This window comes from Gadus chalcogrammus, chromosome 18 (genome assembly GCF_026213295.1).
Source record: "Gadus chalcogrammus isolate NIFS_2021 chromosome 18, NIFS_Gcha_1.0, whole genome shotgun sequence".
Lineage (NCBI taxonomy): Eukaryota > Metazoa > Chordata > Actinopteri > Gadiformes > Gadidae > Gadus > Gadus chalcogrammus.
This window is the reverse complement of record NC_079429.1, coordinates 17,664,629-17,683,165: the sequence shown is the minus strand read 5'-3', so window position 1 is coordinate 17,683,165 and position 18,537 is coordinate 17,664,629. Positions and strand designations below refer to the sequence as shown.

General features: G+C 43.8%; 1 protein-coding gene across 1 annotated transcript; it reads left to right on the top strand.

The window, feature by feature from the left end:
* The first annotated feature begins 8,864 nt into the window (after positions 1-8,864).
* On the top strand, positions 8,865-15,132 carry LOC130371046 (putative nuclease HARBI1). Its single transcript, XM_056576673.1, has 3 exons — positions 8,865-9,482; positions 9,596-9,805; positions 15,115-15,132. The coding sequence occupies exons 1-3, from the start codon at positions 8,985-8,987 to the stop codon at positions 15,130-15,132; spliced, it is 726 nt and encodes a 241-aa protein (XP_056432648.1). The 5' UTR covers positions 8,865-8,984.
* The last annotated feature ends 3,405 nt before the right edge of the window (positions 15,133-18,537 follow it).

Sequence of the window (18,537 nt, the reverse complement as noted above, 5' to 3'; positions counted from 1 at the left end):
CTAGTTCTTGCTGGTGACTGCAGGTAAACCAGTGTGAGAGCTAGACCAGTTCCACGTTTTGATTTTGTTATCATGTAGGGTGGCTTTAGTTGGCATTTGCAGTTGACATGGTGGATTGTCTTTACAGATCATGGTTTTAAAAACTTGAAACATAAATTGTAATTAATTCCAGGTCAGATTCTCCTGGGCACTGCGCAAAGTATGGGTCATACTCTCTGATAGAGGACAGAGTGAACAAGGTGGTGGATGTTCAGCTTGTTCAGGTAAACCTGATGTTATTAGACAAAGAAATGAACTCTGCAATTTGGTAAAAGGATTGTATCTTAATATAACATCTTTCCACTAGTACAACCATGCATAGAGCTTTATTGTGTATTGCCTAACTAGAGTAGTGTATCATAATTCCTGGACCAGCAACGCTTCGGTTCATTAACGCCTCCTTCAACACCACCAGCATTCTACACTTACACTGTTATGTCATGTTGCAGAGCTCAGAGGTCCCCAACAGCTCATGGTGTGAGCTTGAAGGGCTCAAGCGCAGTGTTGGCCTGCTGAGGGGAAACGACCTGCATTTGGCAACGCTGATCACGGACCGACATCGCCAGGTATTTACAATAAAAATGCAGTATAGAATGTAAATATCTGAATTGCAGGATGTTTGTGGTTTTTTCTCCTTAGGTTGCCAAATGGGTGAGAGAGGAGCTGATCCCTGAAGGGACACAGCATTATTTTGACGTGTGGCACATTGCAAAAAGTATGTATCCATTGTTGGAACCTTGAAGCAGTTTTTGTTAGTGCATATCAATTAATACCATTTGTTCTAAAACAGGTCTGGGGAAGGCATTGGATGCAGCATCCAAAGAGTGTGACCAACTACAGTTGTGGAGGCCAGCTATAGTGAATCACCTCTATTGGACTGCAGCCTCAACCCCAGATGGCAACCCAGCGGTCATGGAGGCCAAATGAAGAAGTTTAGTGAACCACATCCAGGACATCCATGACCATTACACCCCTGCCTTCTCCAGTTGTGCCCATGGCCCTCTAGACGGAGATCAGCGCAACAAAGAGTGGCTGGACCCAGGTACAGTACTGGTATTATGCACGCTCTACATAGTTTTGTTTTAGTTGCTGTCTTTGAGTAATTGTCTGGATGCTTTGACATGTGACCTTTGTGATGAAATTATTTTTTCATTCCCTGGCAATCTCATAACATTCTGTTTACTGTTTCTGTTTGCTATAATTCATATGCAGGACAATTTCATGTGTTTCCATTTCAAAAAGGAATTCTGTCTGTATTCATCTTCCTGTCTATTTGTACGTTTTCCGTCTGTGTGTCTGTCTGCCTCCCTGCCTACCTGTCTTGGTCTTTTCAGGCTCATTGGCAGCAGTCAAGTTGGAGAACATAATGATGAGGGCTGCCTTGCTGAAAGATGTTCATCAGCTGTCTCCACAGCACCAGACCTTCTCCCTTGAGGCTTACCACTCCCTCATCTTGCACTTCGCGCCCAAGCACACAGGGTTTTCATACCTTGGGATGTATAGCAGGTCAGTGCTATCCAATGGAATAACACTGCCAATTATTATGCCTTTTATAGTAATAATAGTACCTACCTATTAACGTGCCTATTGTAGTATTTTGTCATACACCAAGTTTCAAAGGTTTTCTCAAATGTGTTATTTTGTAGGCTTCTATTAGCGGCGCTGCATTATATCAATCGCGAGACAGCATGGAGAAGTGACGGGACGGAGAAGTACTGCGTGCGGTATCCGCGCTTCAGAAAAGGTGCCCATGTGGTGCGTCCCATCAAAGAGGCAGCCTCATACGGTAAGCAGTGTCAGGCAGTTCTATCATATTTTGAGATGGCGCACGAGTGATCAGTGACAATGATCTTTATAAAGTAATATTATTATTATTATGTCTGCAGGTTATGCAACATCATTAATGAAGGCCCTTCGGGAGAGCTACGCCAATTCACCCGCGGTTCTTCGAGAGGTTGGCGCCAATTTGTCCTCCGATGCACCCGCCCCCATCGCCAAATCCTTCGAACAGATTCCTAAGGAGGAGGCCATCAGCCTCTACCTAGCCCGGCAGTCACGCTTCAAGAAAACCTAATTTCACATTATTATTTTTTTCCACGGACAAGTCCAATGATTTAGTTGTTATTATTTGCATGAAATTTCTTTGTATGTAATTCAAAATAATTTGGTAATCATTTTACCTGTGCCTTGTCAACCTCTGTGTGCGGTGTTGTCTGGGCTCACTGTGTGTCTGCTTGATGTGCTTTTGCATGTATCACTGCATGTATGCATGCATGAAATAGTGTGTGTGTGTGTGTGTGTGTGTGTGTGTGTGTGTGTGTGTGTGTGTGTGTGTGTGTGTGTGTGTGTGTGTGTGTGTGTGTGTGTGTGTGTGTGTGTGTGTGTGTGTGTGAGTGTGTGTGTGTGAGAGAAAGAACACCATCAACTGACCCTCGGGTATGACTACACTATTGCAGAATTAATTAGAATCAACTTTTTTTTATCCAAAATGCATGTGTTCTGTGTACTTTATAACATTTTAAGGGCAATTGAATGATCACAACAGAATAAGCATAACTATTATTTTTATTCATTTTCATCCAAACAAGGCCATTGAAAGCCCTGATAGGTCTGGTCACCATTCTGGAATTGCTGTCTGATGGTTGAAACCACACAAGAGGGTAGAGGCTTCCTTATACGCCTCCCTAAAACGCCATAAGCCCAGCGTATAGCTTGCCTGTACGCAGTGTACCGGTATTGCCTAGGGATAAGTAGGAAAGATTCTTAAGTTTAAAACTCTAAGTAGGTTGGAAACGTCATTTTAAGCCTGTTTCTTATGCATGTTTATTGTGTAAGCAACACATCTCCTGTCACCTATAACTGTTGGTTCAAATGACTCAGTGTAAAAAGATTTGTAAAGTAAACATAAACCATGAACATACTCGTGCGTGCTGGCTTGAAGGGGACCATGATCCTGCCTGAAGTGTGTGTATGCTATTTTTAGCACAAACGAATTCAGGCAGCATGCCTCAAATCCAGGATGCTGCGTTAGGCACGTTACATCTGCTGGCCGCGGGGTGAGCTCCTCGACCAGCGACCAAAACGCGCTCACCTCCCTACAACACAAGCTCTCCACCTCAGTTTCCATGGAACGACACCACCCACACAGACACCTGCCAAACACAGCGACACAGACACGCTTACTGCTCTCTCCCGGTAAGCGGTACCCTGACAGTTTCAATGACAATCAATCACGAGGAAAACGAGTTAGCACTATCAAAAATAATCACACTGAAGACATAACCAGCCTACTCAGCGTCGGCTACGTTTGCAAACAACATTTTCACCGGAGAAAGGTAAAAGCTTAGAATAAACACTAGGGGTTCACAGGTGGGACTGTCAAGCTATTATGCCTTCTATTTCTGGATCTTCTGACTAAGTTTAGGGTACTTATCTGAGCCAATGACATAATCACTGTCACTAGATATAAAGAAAACATTGACTTTCATTCGATGCTATTCACTGAAAAAATAAGTTATTGTCTGCACTGCTGGTTCATAGACTACTAGCTCCAGCGCTCCTTGCTGCGTTTCTAAATGGTAGCAACTCACCAGGACACTTCACCAACTCTCCACTCATTCTCCTCTGACCATGCATTTATTTGTCTTTGACGGCCATCGGCTCTCGGTATTTCCTCATTTCCCCTCATACGCCTAACCGGTTCGAAATTATATGGCTGTGGGCCATCATAAATGTTGAGAGTGGGTCTTGCTACCTCTTCCTCGTCCGCCATAATGCTAGTTCTAGTATGCGTCTACCTTACGTGACGTCATCGCCAAATTGTGTAAAAAATAACCGTTACTAACCAAAAACTACAAAAACTGGACTTTAACACCATTTTGGAGACATTTCTAACTTTATATACATATTTTGAGTGCTTTATGTACCCATTAATCAAAACTTCCGGTTAACCTGCACCATGGGCTTTAACAGTGGTATAATGAGCACATACCACTGACTGAAGTGATCTATTGCTTAAATATATACACATATATATATATATATATATATATATATATATACACATATATATATATATATATAGTTATATATATATATAGTTATATATTTAAGCAATAGATCACGACAGGCTGTGGTATGTGCTCATTATACCACTGTTAAGGGGCGTTGTACGGCCCCGACGCGCAGCGGAGGGCCGGCGACCCCCTTCACAGTGGTATAATGAGCACACATATCACTGACTGAAGTGATCTATTGCTTTTATACAACGGTTACTATTATGGCAAAACGAAAGTAATAGACACACTACATTTAAAAAGAAACCAAGAAAGTGAAAGTAGCCGTTTTATTAAAGAATACAAAAAAAGTAGTCCCTCCTGGCTGCCTTCAATATGCACTACGGTCGCTATGCAACACACTTTAGCGTCCCTCCGAGAGAAGGCTCGGCTAGAGCGGTTCACCGGCAATTTATCCTATGGAGCAGTTCACTCGCCGTGTGCCTAAGCTTTCGTTAGTCTCTCCATCGCCTTGCTCACTCCCGGAGTAACAACATTTACACCCTCTCCATCATCCAACATGTTTTACTTTGTAACTGTTTCTACTTCCAGGCACGGAGTGATATGCAAACTTTCACAAAATGATCGGGCGTCATAGCAGTTATGTATACGCTCATTATACAACAGTTAGGAACCAATCAGATCGCTCGATTTAGGCCCCCCGTTGTATAATTAAGCAATAGATGACGCCAGGCTGTGGTATGTGCTCATTATACCACTGTTAAGGGGCGTTGTCCGGCCCCGACGCACAGCGGAGGGCCGGCGACCCCCTTCACAGTGGAATAATGAGCACATACCACTGACTGAAGTGATCTATTGCTTTTATACAACGGTTACTATTATGGCAAAACGAAAGTCATAGACACACTACATTTAAAAGGAAACCAAGAAAGTCAAAGTTTTATTAAAGAATACAAAAAAGTAGTCCCTCCTGGCTGCCTTCCAAATGCACGACGGTCGCTATGCAACACACTTTAGCGTCCCTCCGAGAGAAGGCTCCGCTAGAGCGGTTTGCCGGCAATTTATCCTATGGAGCAGTTCACTCGCCGTGTGCCTAAGCTTTCGTTAGTCTCTCCATCGCCTTGCTCACTCCCGTAAGGCGATGTAACAACATTTACACCCTCTCCATCATCCAACATATGTTTTACTTTGTAACTGTTTCTACTTCCAGGCGCGGAGTGATATGCAAACTTTCACAAAATGATCGGGCGTCATAGCAATTATGTATACGCTCATTATACAACAGTTAGGAACCAATCAGATCGCTGGATTTAGGCCCCCGTTGTATTAATATATATATATATATATATATATATATATATATATCAGTGGAGGCTTCTCCATTGAGGAGAGGGAGGAATATCCTCCCTAACATTGTTGAGAATAAAAAATGTAGATTGCCCAGACTATTGTAATGAATTAATGCCCTTAAATATGACTACCGTATTTTCCGGACTATACGTCGCTCCCGAGTATAAGTCGCATCAGTCAAAAAATGCTCCATGACGAGGAAAAAAACATACATACGTCGCATCGGTGTATAAGTCGCATTTATTTTTAAACATTTAAACAAGAACGTTTAGTCTGGAGAAACTGAATAAAATTGCAATAGCAATATAGGTGTGTCGGTCCCTCGTAGTTCTGAGAGTATACCGAATTCAGTGACACCGGGATTCCACCGGACGCGTATGCGCCGCGGTCCTAAACCAGAGCGTAGATGCCTTCACAAGTCCAGCGGAGGGCTCCAGTTTTCGCCGGCCAAGTCATGCGCTGTGATATGTGTGACAGCTATGTTGCACAAAATTGCAGCTAAGGCTGGGGTAGCTTTGGTTGAACCGGAGGACGATGACGACGAGAATATAATTTATTCGGTGGTGCAGTAGGCTTGCAGCGTTCAGTTGTAGGCCTAATGAATGACGGTGCCATCTTGCGGCCGAGGATTATGTGCGCACAATTTTGGCATATAAATCGCTTCGAAATATAAGTCGCAGGGCAAGCCAAACTACAAAAAAACCGCGATTTATAGTCCGGAAAATACGGTACTTCATTGCCTTTGAATATATAATGTTCGTTTCCCTGGGTAAAGGGACATTAGCACCCCCTATCGCCTATTGACAATTACCTCAGGGAGGAACGTCCTCCCTCCACCTCCGTTGACTCCCATTCATTTCCCCGAAAGTACTGGCGGCCGGTGGATAACATGGGTTTCAATGGGAGAGAGGAGGAAAATCCTCCTCTGAGTGGGTGGGACCTTAAGGGGTCTGATTCGCGCAAAAATCTATCCGTCTGCGCTATGAACCAATAAGCAGGATCCCTGGACGTTGAGCAGTGTTGCCAGATTGGTCAGATTTCCCACCCAATTGGGCTACTTTTAACCATGTTAGGCTGGGACAATTATCTTTGGGCGGGAAATCTGCCCAATCTGGCAACGCTATCGATAACAAACCCGGTCTGCATTGCCGCGGTGCTCAGTCGAGACGCAGAGCAAGTGAAATCTGCGATAGCGAGATCCTAAATGAACAATGGAAACATTGGAAACGGAGGACATTGTTAACGTCTTATTACAAAAATCATTCCATTCATTCAGTTACAGTGCTAAGTTAGCGACCAAAGAAAGAGGTAGACCACTTCCCAAAATCAAGGTCACCAGAAGTAATGGCAACGTCAGTGCTGTGAGTGCTACATGGTTTGCTAGGTACGCATGGCTTACTGGTAGCATTACAAGCAATCGACTTTATTGCTGGCCTTGTTTGCTTATGAATAATAGCAAATCTCCAACGTGGGCTGTTCATGGTTTCACTGATGTTGTCTTCGCAACGCAAACAGCAAGGAGGATTGACCTGATCTATAAATGAAGTCCCTCAATCTGAATAGTTAGGCTTACAGCCCATGTAAATAGTTTTGAAATAATGTTCTTGTTGTTCTTTTACTAGTTTGTTACTCTGACCGCTCTGTTTGATATTGTGGAAAGGGTGTTAGTGAATGATTCAGAGCATGATGCATTTTAAATGGCATCACTTTGGTTCTTGAGTCTTTTCTTAAAACAATTGTAACTGAAAATAAACATAGCTAAATAACTTCAGTCAGTGAGGGCAAAAATAGGCCCAATGATGGGCCCAGATTTTTTTATTTACTTTTACAAATCAATAGTAGGCCTGATTTGACTAATATGCTTTGCATCCTTTCCTTCTCAAATTACGGTGTTGCCACTGGTGGCTTTGTATACATTTTATTCACATAACTCCCTCCCTGCTATTTTGTAGTTCACCAAAACACCCTGAAACAACTAGAGTCTCACATTCTTATGCCACCATACACCAACAGTGCAAGCAGGCCAATGGCAACCAAGCGCGCAGTCCTTCCTCCCTCACTTTAAAAACCACCAGCCGCCACTGCTATATATATATGTAACTATATATATATATATATAACTATATATAACTATATATATATAGTTATATATAACTATAAAGTGATTCCCTCTGATCTGGTTTGTACTGAACAACGGTGTACACACCCGAAAGCAGCACAATGAGCTGGCATTGTTTTTTTTTGAGAAATGAGCTGTGAACATATATATCTATGGCTGTCTGACAGTCTGAGAATACCTACTCAAGACCCACACAAGATGGCGGCTCTGTGTGCCGCGGCTGAGAGGGGCGTGGCGTGGCGTATCTAGTGTTCTATATATATCTATGGTGACGAACTTATCCAGACGTCGGCTGTGTCCCAATTCATAGGACGCATCCTTCGTAGACCGCGTCCTTCGAAGGATGCGGTCTACGTAGACCGCGAAGGACACTCCGAAGGCCGAAGAAATGGGACGGTCTAGCTTTCGGAGCATTTCCGGTTTCCGTAACAAACCGTTACCGCCCTTTACCTTGCGTGACCACCACGCGCTGCTCCTGTCATCGCAACCCTGACAGCTGACCTGACCTGTTAGTAAACAGAAGTTATACCGGACAGCGTGGAAAAAACAAAACAAAGAAACCAAATAAACCAACAAAGAAACCAACAAAAATGGAGCCAGAAATTATAATTTTATTTCTTATCTTTTATCTTTTATTGGAGGAGTTGGGGAATACTCACCGCCGGAGCCAACAGGGGATATATCTTCGGCTCGTTATTATCGTGTTATATGGCTAGCGTAAATGTAAATGTCATTGAACTTTGACAATATAATTACATATTTAAAATAGTGTCAACCTTACATTAATATAAAAAAATGTCAAAAAATGTCATTAATCAGCTAAATAAAGGTTGAGTAACTTAGATTGATTTATAACTATTAACTATATTTTATATATATATATATTGATATACAACTAATGCATAGATAGATAACGATAGATATATATTTAAGCATTATCTATATAAACTCTCCACACCTAATATCCAGCTATTGTTCAACAGTTTTACTTCTGTTTCTTTCCCTAAACAGCCCAGACTCGTGTACTGCAGGATCAATCCAACTGTTCCTGTCCTGGACCGTTATTTTAATGGCCAGGACACCAAAACAGATTTCCGATTGGGCAGGGAGGCCCTGGCAGTTCTGCTCGACCTTCTCGGCCAGGAGCGGAGCCATGGATGGGGTGCCACCATTGAGACCCTGGTGTTTCTATTCTGGCTGGCTTGTGGGGCATCATACAGGGTGGTCTCCAGAGTGTTCGGGATGCCTCGTTCCACTGTCCACCGCATCGTCCACAGGGTCACTGAGGAGGTGGTGGCCATTCGCCACAAAGTATATTTATATTTATTTTATCACTAATTTCCTCTATCTATGACTCTTGAGTTGCTGTAACAAGTAAATGTCCTGTGTGGGATAATAAAGTTGATCTTATCCTATCCTATCTTAAGGTCATCCACCTCCCGAAGACCCCTGAAGACCTGATGGCAGTGACCCATGGGTTTGCAGGGCTGGCAAGACACCGCGCTTTTGGGAAAGCAGCGGGAGCAATCGACGGCTGCCATGTCCGTATCAAGCCACCGAGCGGCCCTGATGGTCACTGCTACAGGAACAGGAAACTGTTTTCCTCCATAATTCTGCAGGCTGTTTGTGACCATCAGGGCCGCTTCCTTGATACGTACGTGGGCTGGCCTGGATCAGTCCATGACTCCAGAGTCCTCCGCCACAGCCCACTGTATAGGTCACTCTACCCTCCTCCAGGGCACTTCATCCTTGCAGACGGCGGGTACCCTTGCCTCCAACACCCACTACCCCTCATCACTCCCTACAAGAGGCCAGTGCGAGGTGTGGGAGCCCAGCGCTTCAACTGGCATCATTCCAGGGCACGCTCCATTATAGAGCGTGCTTTTGGAATGATGAAGACCAGGTTCAGGGCCATCTTCCTGCAAGCGCTGGAGGTGCACCACACCTTCGTACCTCACGTAAGTAATCACTCAATAGGATTTTTTAGAATACTAAGAGTAAATCAAAAAACATTTATTATTTTCTCAGGAGGTATATATCATTTTTTCATTTATTTTCTTTACCATTTCAGGTCATAACAGCATGTGCCATCCTCCACAACATCTGCCTTGGGGCCGATGACATCATGGCCCCAGAGGAGGAGGATGAGCCTGAGGACGATGTAGAGGAGGATGAGGGGGGCGATGGTTTGGAGGCAGCCAGTGGTGCTCCCTGGCGGGACCAGCTGTCTGCAGAGGTGTCTGCCCTGGAGGAGGCCCCCCCTGACCACCAATATATACAGGCAAGTAAAATAATTGAAAAGCTATTTCTATTTATTTAAAATGTTTTGAGGATAGTTTAACCCGTTAAAATAATTTGTGGCAAGATTTATTTTGTCAAAATAAGGTTGTGTAGTATTTAGTATGCACTCTTATTCTTGCCCTTTTCCAAATATATTTTAGTGACATGGCAGCCGTCGATTGAGTCAGCCCTGCAAACCCATTCGGTGCAGTGGACAGTGGAGAGAGGCATATCCAGCACTCTGGAGACCACCCCTGGATGTCCCACTGACAGGAGGGACACCAGGGTCTTTAATGTGGCAGCCCATCCGGGTCCAGCAGCACCACCAGGGGCTCCCTGCTCTGCTGAATCATTATGTTTTTGTATATAGTAGTTTTATAATAATTGTAAATAGTCACATGAATGTTTTTTGTTGTAAATAGTTTTATTGTTTTATACATGTTTTATAAGTTTGATACAAATAAATTAGTTACATAAAAAAGTTAATTAGCGTTTTAATAAATAGTTAATAAAAAAGTTAGTTAATAAATAGTTAAATAATAAACAATGTGTTAACAGAACTGAAATTATTTGTCAACCAAACGCTCCAAAATTGAAAAAAATCGATCCATCCTCTCCCTGCTCTCCTGGGCTCTTCTCTCCTCTGCCTCCCTATTTAGCCTCATGTCCTCTTTGATCAATTGGAACATTTCGTCCTCTCTGTCCCTCTTTCTGGACCTTGGCTGCTGTCTTTCCTCCTCATCCTTGTCCTCCACCTCCTGATCCACCACTGCTGTACTTGGCCCTGGTGTGTTCTCAAGGATGGAGGAAATTAGGACAGGGGGGTTGGTGGAATGCCTCTGTCCCAATACCTCATCCATGAGGACAAACCAGGGCCAAGTGGCAGCAGTGGGTTTCCCACCTACCCCCTCTCCTGAACCTGGATACTTGCAATCCTAAGGCAGAGGAAATCAATCATGGCAGTTAACAACAACAGCAGTATCAAAACAAATTTCAGCAAAAGTGTTTATTAACTTGCATGGTTAAAACAAATAATGTATATTTAAAATGACCTGTACATACTTTATTTATTTATTTTAAATTATCCCATTTTGTCTTTGCCTGCAGGGGAGTCACCTTCCCCTGCAGGCCTATTTTCTCCAGAATTGTCCTAAACACAGAGATTATTAATCAGAGAAATCAAGACACATTTATCAATCATGTTAATAGCCCATGTTAACAATAGGCCATTTATAATACATACATTTGACCATCTTGTAAAGGTTACATTTAAATTAGCCCTCATCCTATATGAAGCCCATAATAATAAGACAACCAGTAGAAGTCAAAACACCCTTTTTCTTTGTGTGTTTTTCTAGTGCTGTCTAGTACTGATGCGAGCTGTGACTTTTTTTTGTCTTTCTTTCTTTAATAACCCAAAATAGGACATCGTAAACGATTTCGGTGGATGTTGTATCTGTCCTGCTTTTTAATGAGGGCTAATTTAACTAACCTTTACAAGATGGTATACCATTTGGTAGATATACAAATGGCCTATAATAATTTTTATAAACTAACTTACGATATAAATAAAAGATTGTTTCCTTACCCCCAAGCCACACTCGCTGAATGTTTCACCCCGGTGAAGAGCTCGTCGTTCTCCCCCCTCAGTTTAATAAATTGAGCAGTATGCTGCTGGCTCCCTAAAGCAAAACCAAATGTTAGAATTAGTTTTACTTTACACTAACAAACAAAAGCAGCTTAAATAGCAAAATAACCAAGTTAGCTGTGTAATCAATCCCAACGTCTGTAACGTTACGGTCTGAAAACCAGGGTCCACAACCTGTGTTCGCGTTGGTCCATTTATCTAACGTTACAGAATAGCAAATTATCTATATAATCGCCCCAATTTCGGTAAATATAACCATTTTGACCTCTTAAATTTGAAACTATAGGGCTTAACGGGTGTTCTTAGTTACCGTTACAGCGTCACTAACTGTAACGTTACCTTACTTATATTGCCTATTACTTTAATGAAACAAGTTTTAAGGATAACTTGACGAGTGACTGGAAACCAAATACTTACATTTAAATGAAAAACTCAAATCGACATTCTCCGCCATTGTTTCTGTCGATTTTATTTTTTTGATTGAATGCGCAATGAATCTTGGGAGGGATACGTTGGGCCGTGAAGGATCTTGGGATACGTTGGGCCGTGAAGGATACAGCCGATGCATCCTTCAAATCCGGGAAAAGAAGGCTGCATTCGTAGGCCGCATTTGAAGGACCCTTGGAATTGGGACAGCACTTGGCGCGACGCTGTGACGCAATCGGCGTCGACGCATCCTTCGAATGCAGCCTTCGAAGGATGCATCCTAGGAATTGGGACACAGCCGTCGAGAGTAGACGTACATTTTGTATGAATTTCCGTATGTACGTCGCCGTGACACCGCCGCCGGTGGGCGGAACTTCCATGCAGTCGCCGTGGCGTCGCTGCTGGTCTCTCGTCTGCAGTCCCAATCAATCCCATTAAAAATTTCACACGTTCTCACGGCGGCGTAGGGTAGACTTCGCCTCTTCCAGGTTATCCTTAGGTTTGGCACTATCCACTCGCCATATGTGTGTGGGGCACTCCAAGCGTCCTTCTGTGTGGGTGTGTGGGGGCACTCCAAGCGTCCTTCCCTGTGTGTGTGTGTGTGTGTGTGTGTGTGTGTGTGTGTGTGTGTGTGTGTGCGGGGCACTCCAAGCGTCCTTCCGTGTGTGTGTGTGTGTGTGTGTGTGTGTGTGTGTGTGTGTGTGCGGGGCACTCCAAGCGTCCTTCCGTGTGTGTGTGTGTGTGTGTGTGTGTGTGTGGAGCACACCAAGCGGGCTTCCCTGTGTGTGTGTGTCAGTTGAGGCTTCTCCATTGAGGAGAGGGAGGAAGATCCTCCTTAACATTGTTGAGAATAAAAAATGTAGATTGCCCAGACTATTGTAATGAATTAATGCCCTTAAATATGACTACTTTAATGCCTCTGAATATGTAATGTTCGTTTCCCTGGGTAAAGGGACATTAGCACCCCCTATCGCCTTTTGACAATTACTTCAGGGAGGAAGGTCCTCCCTCAGCCTCCGTTGACTCCCATTCATTTCCCAGAAAGTACTGGCGGCCGGTGAATAACATGGGTTTTAATGGGAGAGAGGAGGAAGTCCTCCTCTGAGTGGGTGTGACCTTACAGGCGTCTGATTCGCGGAAAAATCTAGTCTCGTTGCGCTATGAACCAATCAGCAGGATCCCTGGCTGGTGAGCAGTGTTGCCAGATTGGGCAGATTTCCCATCCAATAGGGCTACGTTTAACCTCTTTAGGCTGGGAAAATCATCATTGGGCGGGATATTTACCCAATCTGGCAACGCTGTCGATAACAAACAAACCCGCTCTGCCTGCATTGCCGCTCAGTCGAAGAGACGCAAAGCAGGTGAAATCATCTGAAGGATAACGAGATTCTAATATTTGCGAAAATAAAGTGTACAATGGAAACATTGGAAACAGAGGACATTGTTAATGTTTAATTACACAAAGCATTCCATTCATTGAGTTACAGTGCTAAGTTAGCGACCAAAGAAAAAGGTAGACCACTTCGCAAAATCGAGATCAACAAAAGTAATGGCAACATCAGTGTTGTGGGTGCTACATGGTTTGCTAGGTACTCATGGCTTACTGGTAGCATTACTAGCAATCGACTGTATTGCTGGCTCTGTTTGCTAATGAGTAATGGCAAATCTCCAACGTGGGCTGTTCATGGTTCCCTGATGTGAAAAATCTTGATAGGGCAACCAAACGCTACCAATAGTGTCAAGTTCACGCTGGTGCTGCTATGCGACTTTCCTTGCTAGGCACCATGCCTATAGATCAAGTTGAATCTAGAATAATGTTCTCGTTCTTTTACTGTTTGTTACTCTGACCGTTCTGTTTGATATTGTGGAAATGGTGTGGAACGGGTGAATGATTCAGAGCATGATGCATTTTAAATGGCATCACTTTTGGTCAGTCTTTTCTTGAAACAATTGTGAAAGAAAATAAACATAGCTAAATGACAACCAATAACTTCAGTCATTGAGGGCAAAAATAGGCCCAGATTTTTTTATTTACTTTTACAAATTAATAGTAGGCCTGATTTGACTAATGGGCTTTGCATCCTTTCCTGCTGCCCTTGTGGTCCATTTCCAAAGACATGCTGCCCACCAGCTTGATGCCACTGGTGGCTTTGTATCAAATTTATTCACATAACTATCCCGCCCTACTATTTTGTAGTTCACCAAAACACCCTGAAACAATTTGAGTCTCGCATTCTTATGCCACCATACACCAACAGTGCAAGCAGGCCAATGGCAACCAAGCGCGCAGTTCTTCCTCCCTCACTTTAAAAACTACCAGCCGCCACTGGTGTGTGTGTGTGTGGGGCACTCCAAGCGTCCTTCCACGGGGTTGGGCACCAAATTAGGCCACGCCAAAGGTACTCCCACAGGAGGTTATTCCTTCCTCCATGGCCTGTTAAATCCTTTGTATACCGGATACACTGGTAGCCTGAGGACCAGGGAACAGGTATTGGCTGTGGGGAAAAGGGCCGGTCCATCCTCATGAAGGAATTCAAGCCGCTGTTGGATGGGCAAACCCACAGCAGGAATCCTCTTGAGGTCCGTTGCAAACGCCAAAACCGCCCCCAGGGTGAGACCCGTACCTCCATCTGTTAGTACATAAGAGATAACTTGTTTGAACGACCGCATGTGAACATTAACAGGAATTTTACGCTGCCTGACATGTGCCAATCTTTCGTCGTCCTTAGTTAAGATAAGATATGCTTTATTCATCTCAGCAGAGAAATGTAGGTTATGTTTTATGTTGGTTTATGTTGCATTTCTCAGATCACAATAGAAATGTTCAAAAGTCCTTGTTTAACCCTAAGTGTGCAGTGTGCACTAATAAATCAATGCGTCATTCTTCCAAAAAAAATATAAAATGTGTTACGCTGGTTCGGTCACAATCTAGGCATTGGTTCACTATAATTCCCTGTGCAGTGCTGTATTTACAGGTATGCCTAGGTTCACAAATCAAATGGTAAATATTTTTCATTTGTTCATTCATGCAGAGCTGTAAGCAGTCTTGTATTTTTCCTTTGTGTTTTGTGACTCATTATTGTTTGTGAAGACTGAACTTCTACGGGATGCCCCTTTTATATCCATTCATGATAATATCACCTGTTATCAGTTACTAATGTTAAAACAGTTGAACATTGTTGTTTTTTGAGCTTTCCTAGTCTTTGTGTGGTCCCCTGTTTTGAATTGTGCTGCAGGCATCAAATTCAGAATAAGCATATATCAACAAAGAACAATTAGATAAGACAGGGTTGTAGATAGAAACACTTCCTTACCCTCCACCTCGATCAGACACATCAAATCAGACAAGGAATCCTTTCAATTAATTGAAATTTAGATTATTTTGGAACACATGATAACTTTTCACTGTTTTCACTGTTCCCTGCGTTCACACCAAAAGATGCAAAAAGTTGACGCGCGTCACGATCCCATTCAAAGTGAATGTAGAGACGCGTTGCTGCTTTGCTGCCGCAGCATTTGCTGCCGAGAAAACCGGCAGCAAAATCTGATTTGCGGCGCGTCAAAATCTGATTTGCAGCGCGGCAGGCGCGTTCACGTATTTTGCGGCGCGTCAAATGCTGCTCGAGTTGAAATATTTCAACTTTTCGGCAGCAAACGCATGATGACAGCCAATCAGCGTTCGACAGCGTTGCCACGGAGGCGTTGCCACTGAGTGACATGCCGTAACAGCCAATCAGTGTTACTCCCTTGGAGTGACCTAGAGTTCACTACCGTTACATTTATTTAGTAACTCGAAAAAACCCACAAATCAGCATTCTGTAGTGTAGTTGTGTTTACAGTTAAACTAAACTATAGTAGTATGTGTATGTATAAGTATGCTAAAGGGCTAGCATAACAACCCCAAACAAAACCCAGTTGGGTGCCAGGCAGCACCAGCCTTCCAGGCTCCGAATGGTCTCATGAACCCATAAACGATGGGCATTCCGACGTCTCTCCCTCTTCCACAACAGGTAAAGACATGCAATGCTCGTAATGTCGTTTGTGAATGAATTCAAAAGCACCGCGAAACTTCCTGCGCTGCAAAACTGCGGCGCAGCAAAACGTTTGCAGCACGTCAAAACCTTTGCTGCGCCGCAAAACTTGATTTGCCGCGCCACAAAACTTGATTTGCCGCGCCGCAAAACCTCGGCGTCAACGCGTTCGGGCAGCAAATGCATCTTTTGGTGTGAACGCAGGGTCACACAAAGGTCTCAGTCAATTAAATAGTCAATTCCCAGCTCCACCTACTGATTGAGAGCAGTCGAAATACGGCCCTCTGTGAAGAAGTTGAGGGCTGCCCCCAGCAGCTCATCCCTATGCAGGAGGCTCCGCACAAAGGAGAAGGAGCCCATGAGGGAGAGCTCGTCTGTGGCCTCCTCCATAGCCTCCCTGGCACCTTCCACATGTGTGGCATCTGCAATCTAATATCATACATTAGGAACAATAATCATTATTTGGGATTTCTAAGCACTTTCATGGCACAAACAGTAAAGTAAACAGTAAAGAATGCATTGACATATGTGTATGACATAAATCATACATTGAAATTCAACATCAGTACATTATAGAGCACACCACACAGTATCTCGACACAAAAACACTTCTCCAAAAAGTGGTTTCAATTAACATTAACCATTTACTTGCCTTTCGGAGCTTGGTCCTCAAATTGTAATATGTCACCTCTTCCAAAGTGGCAGGAAGAGGGGACAGATTACAAACCTGTCTGTACAGGCGCTGTGATAAAAATTGAGGAGAGACCTGCCCCTGCACCAGGCAGAGGGCAATCATCTTCCCCACCAGCCTATACTGTCCTTTCTGAAATGCTGTGATAAGGGGAAAAGCACAAGGTTATTAAAGTTTGTTGCTCATTTTAAATGCATGTTAAAAACTCTAAATTGCAACGCCCAATACCATAAATTAAATTCAAAGCTTACCAACACTGTTCAGGGCCAGGGTTTTGTTGCCCTCAGGACCTTCAAAGATACAGTTGTTCTGGTACCTACTTGTACCTACTTTTATTTCACTTGAGTATTTAATCAAACTGACTTATCTCCAGATGTTTGCGATGACGGTAGAAAATCCTGAAAAATAAATGATTGAAGAGCCCCCCTGGATCGGCTGGGATAGTCGTAGTCACGCTGATTACAGGTGTAAAATGCGTACGGCTCTCCCAGGAAAGCCACACAACGGAATATATATATATATATATTCCGTAAATTCCTGCCTTTCTCATTTCTGGGGTCACACTACCAGTACAACCGCCTCCCGTCCGGCAACAGGAATGAGAGTACTGTTCTACTTAGATTATCTACTTTTGCTGGCTCGCTCCAAGGAGGAAGCAGCTATTCAGACAAGAAAGCTGGTATTTCACCTGTCAAATTTAGGCTTTACCAAAAATTGGAAGAAAAGCTTCCCCCTCCCCTCACGGAGTGTGATGTATTTGGGGGTAGAGCTGGATTCAGCTGTAATGAGAGCGCGGTTCTCACAGCAGAGGATGAAGACGCTGTGGTCTCTCCTCCGCCGCTGTTCCCCGGGCAGCATCGTGACAGCCCTCTCTGTCATGAGGTTGCTGGGCATAATGTCAGCCGCTCAAACGGTGGTGTCGCTGGGGCTGCTTCACATGAGGCGGCTGCAGAGATGCCTTTCTCGCCTGCGCATCGACCCGGTGCGCCAACGGCGGAGCAAAGTGACCATTCCCCGATAAGTGGGCCCCGATTTGACCCACTTGGGCGATCCCCGAACCCTCACGTGAGGAGTGCCGTTGGGCAGAGCAACATCACACATCTCAATGTACACGGATGCTTCTCTGTCGGGCTGGGGAGGAACATGTGGGTTTCACGTGCCGGAATGTCATACCAGTTTCAATGAACTGCTGAAGGAACATCCCAACCTTGGCTCTTGTCTCAAGAGGATAGACCTTGTCTTCTTCATCAGCTGACTCAGTCGGCCAGATGATGTGATCAATAATGACCTAGTTGTCACAACTTGTTAGTTAGATAGTTCCTCCAAATCATTCTTATCTGCTGAATACGTCTGTTTGCACACTTTTTTTTGTATATTAATGTTCAATGGCCATAAAGGATAATCTGATTTGATCAGAACAGTACATCTCAGGAAGAAGAAAGCAATATACCGTAACATAAGTCAGTACAATAAAAAAAAGGTTTTTGATTGCAAACATTGTTTTTGATTGCAAACAGAGTAGTTCCACAGGAGTATAGCAACTCATAATCTCCATGGAGTGTACCATTATATACGTAGATAGAGTACCCATTGTAAACTTAACCTTTATTGATTTGTACCTACATCAGTTAAAAATTAAAATGTTTCTCAAGTCTGGCATTTGTTGCTTATTTTAAGCACATAAGCTACCCCACATAGCCACTAGGAAGCAGAATCGAACACAAAAGCTGCATTACCCCCACATAGCCACTAGGAAGCAGGATCGAACACATAGGGCCCTATCTTGCATCCGGCGCAAGTGACTTAGTCACTGACGCATGTGTCGTTGCTAGTTTACAACTGGCGCCGAGCGTTCTTTTCCCACCACCGCCACTCGCCGGTAAATTAGGGATTGATCATGCGCCCCAAGGGGCGGTTCGGCGGAAGGAGGAGGCGTG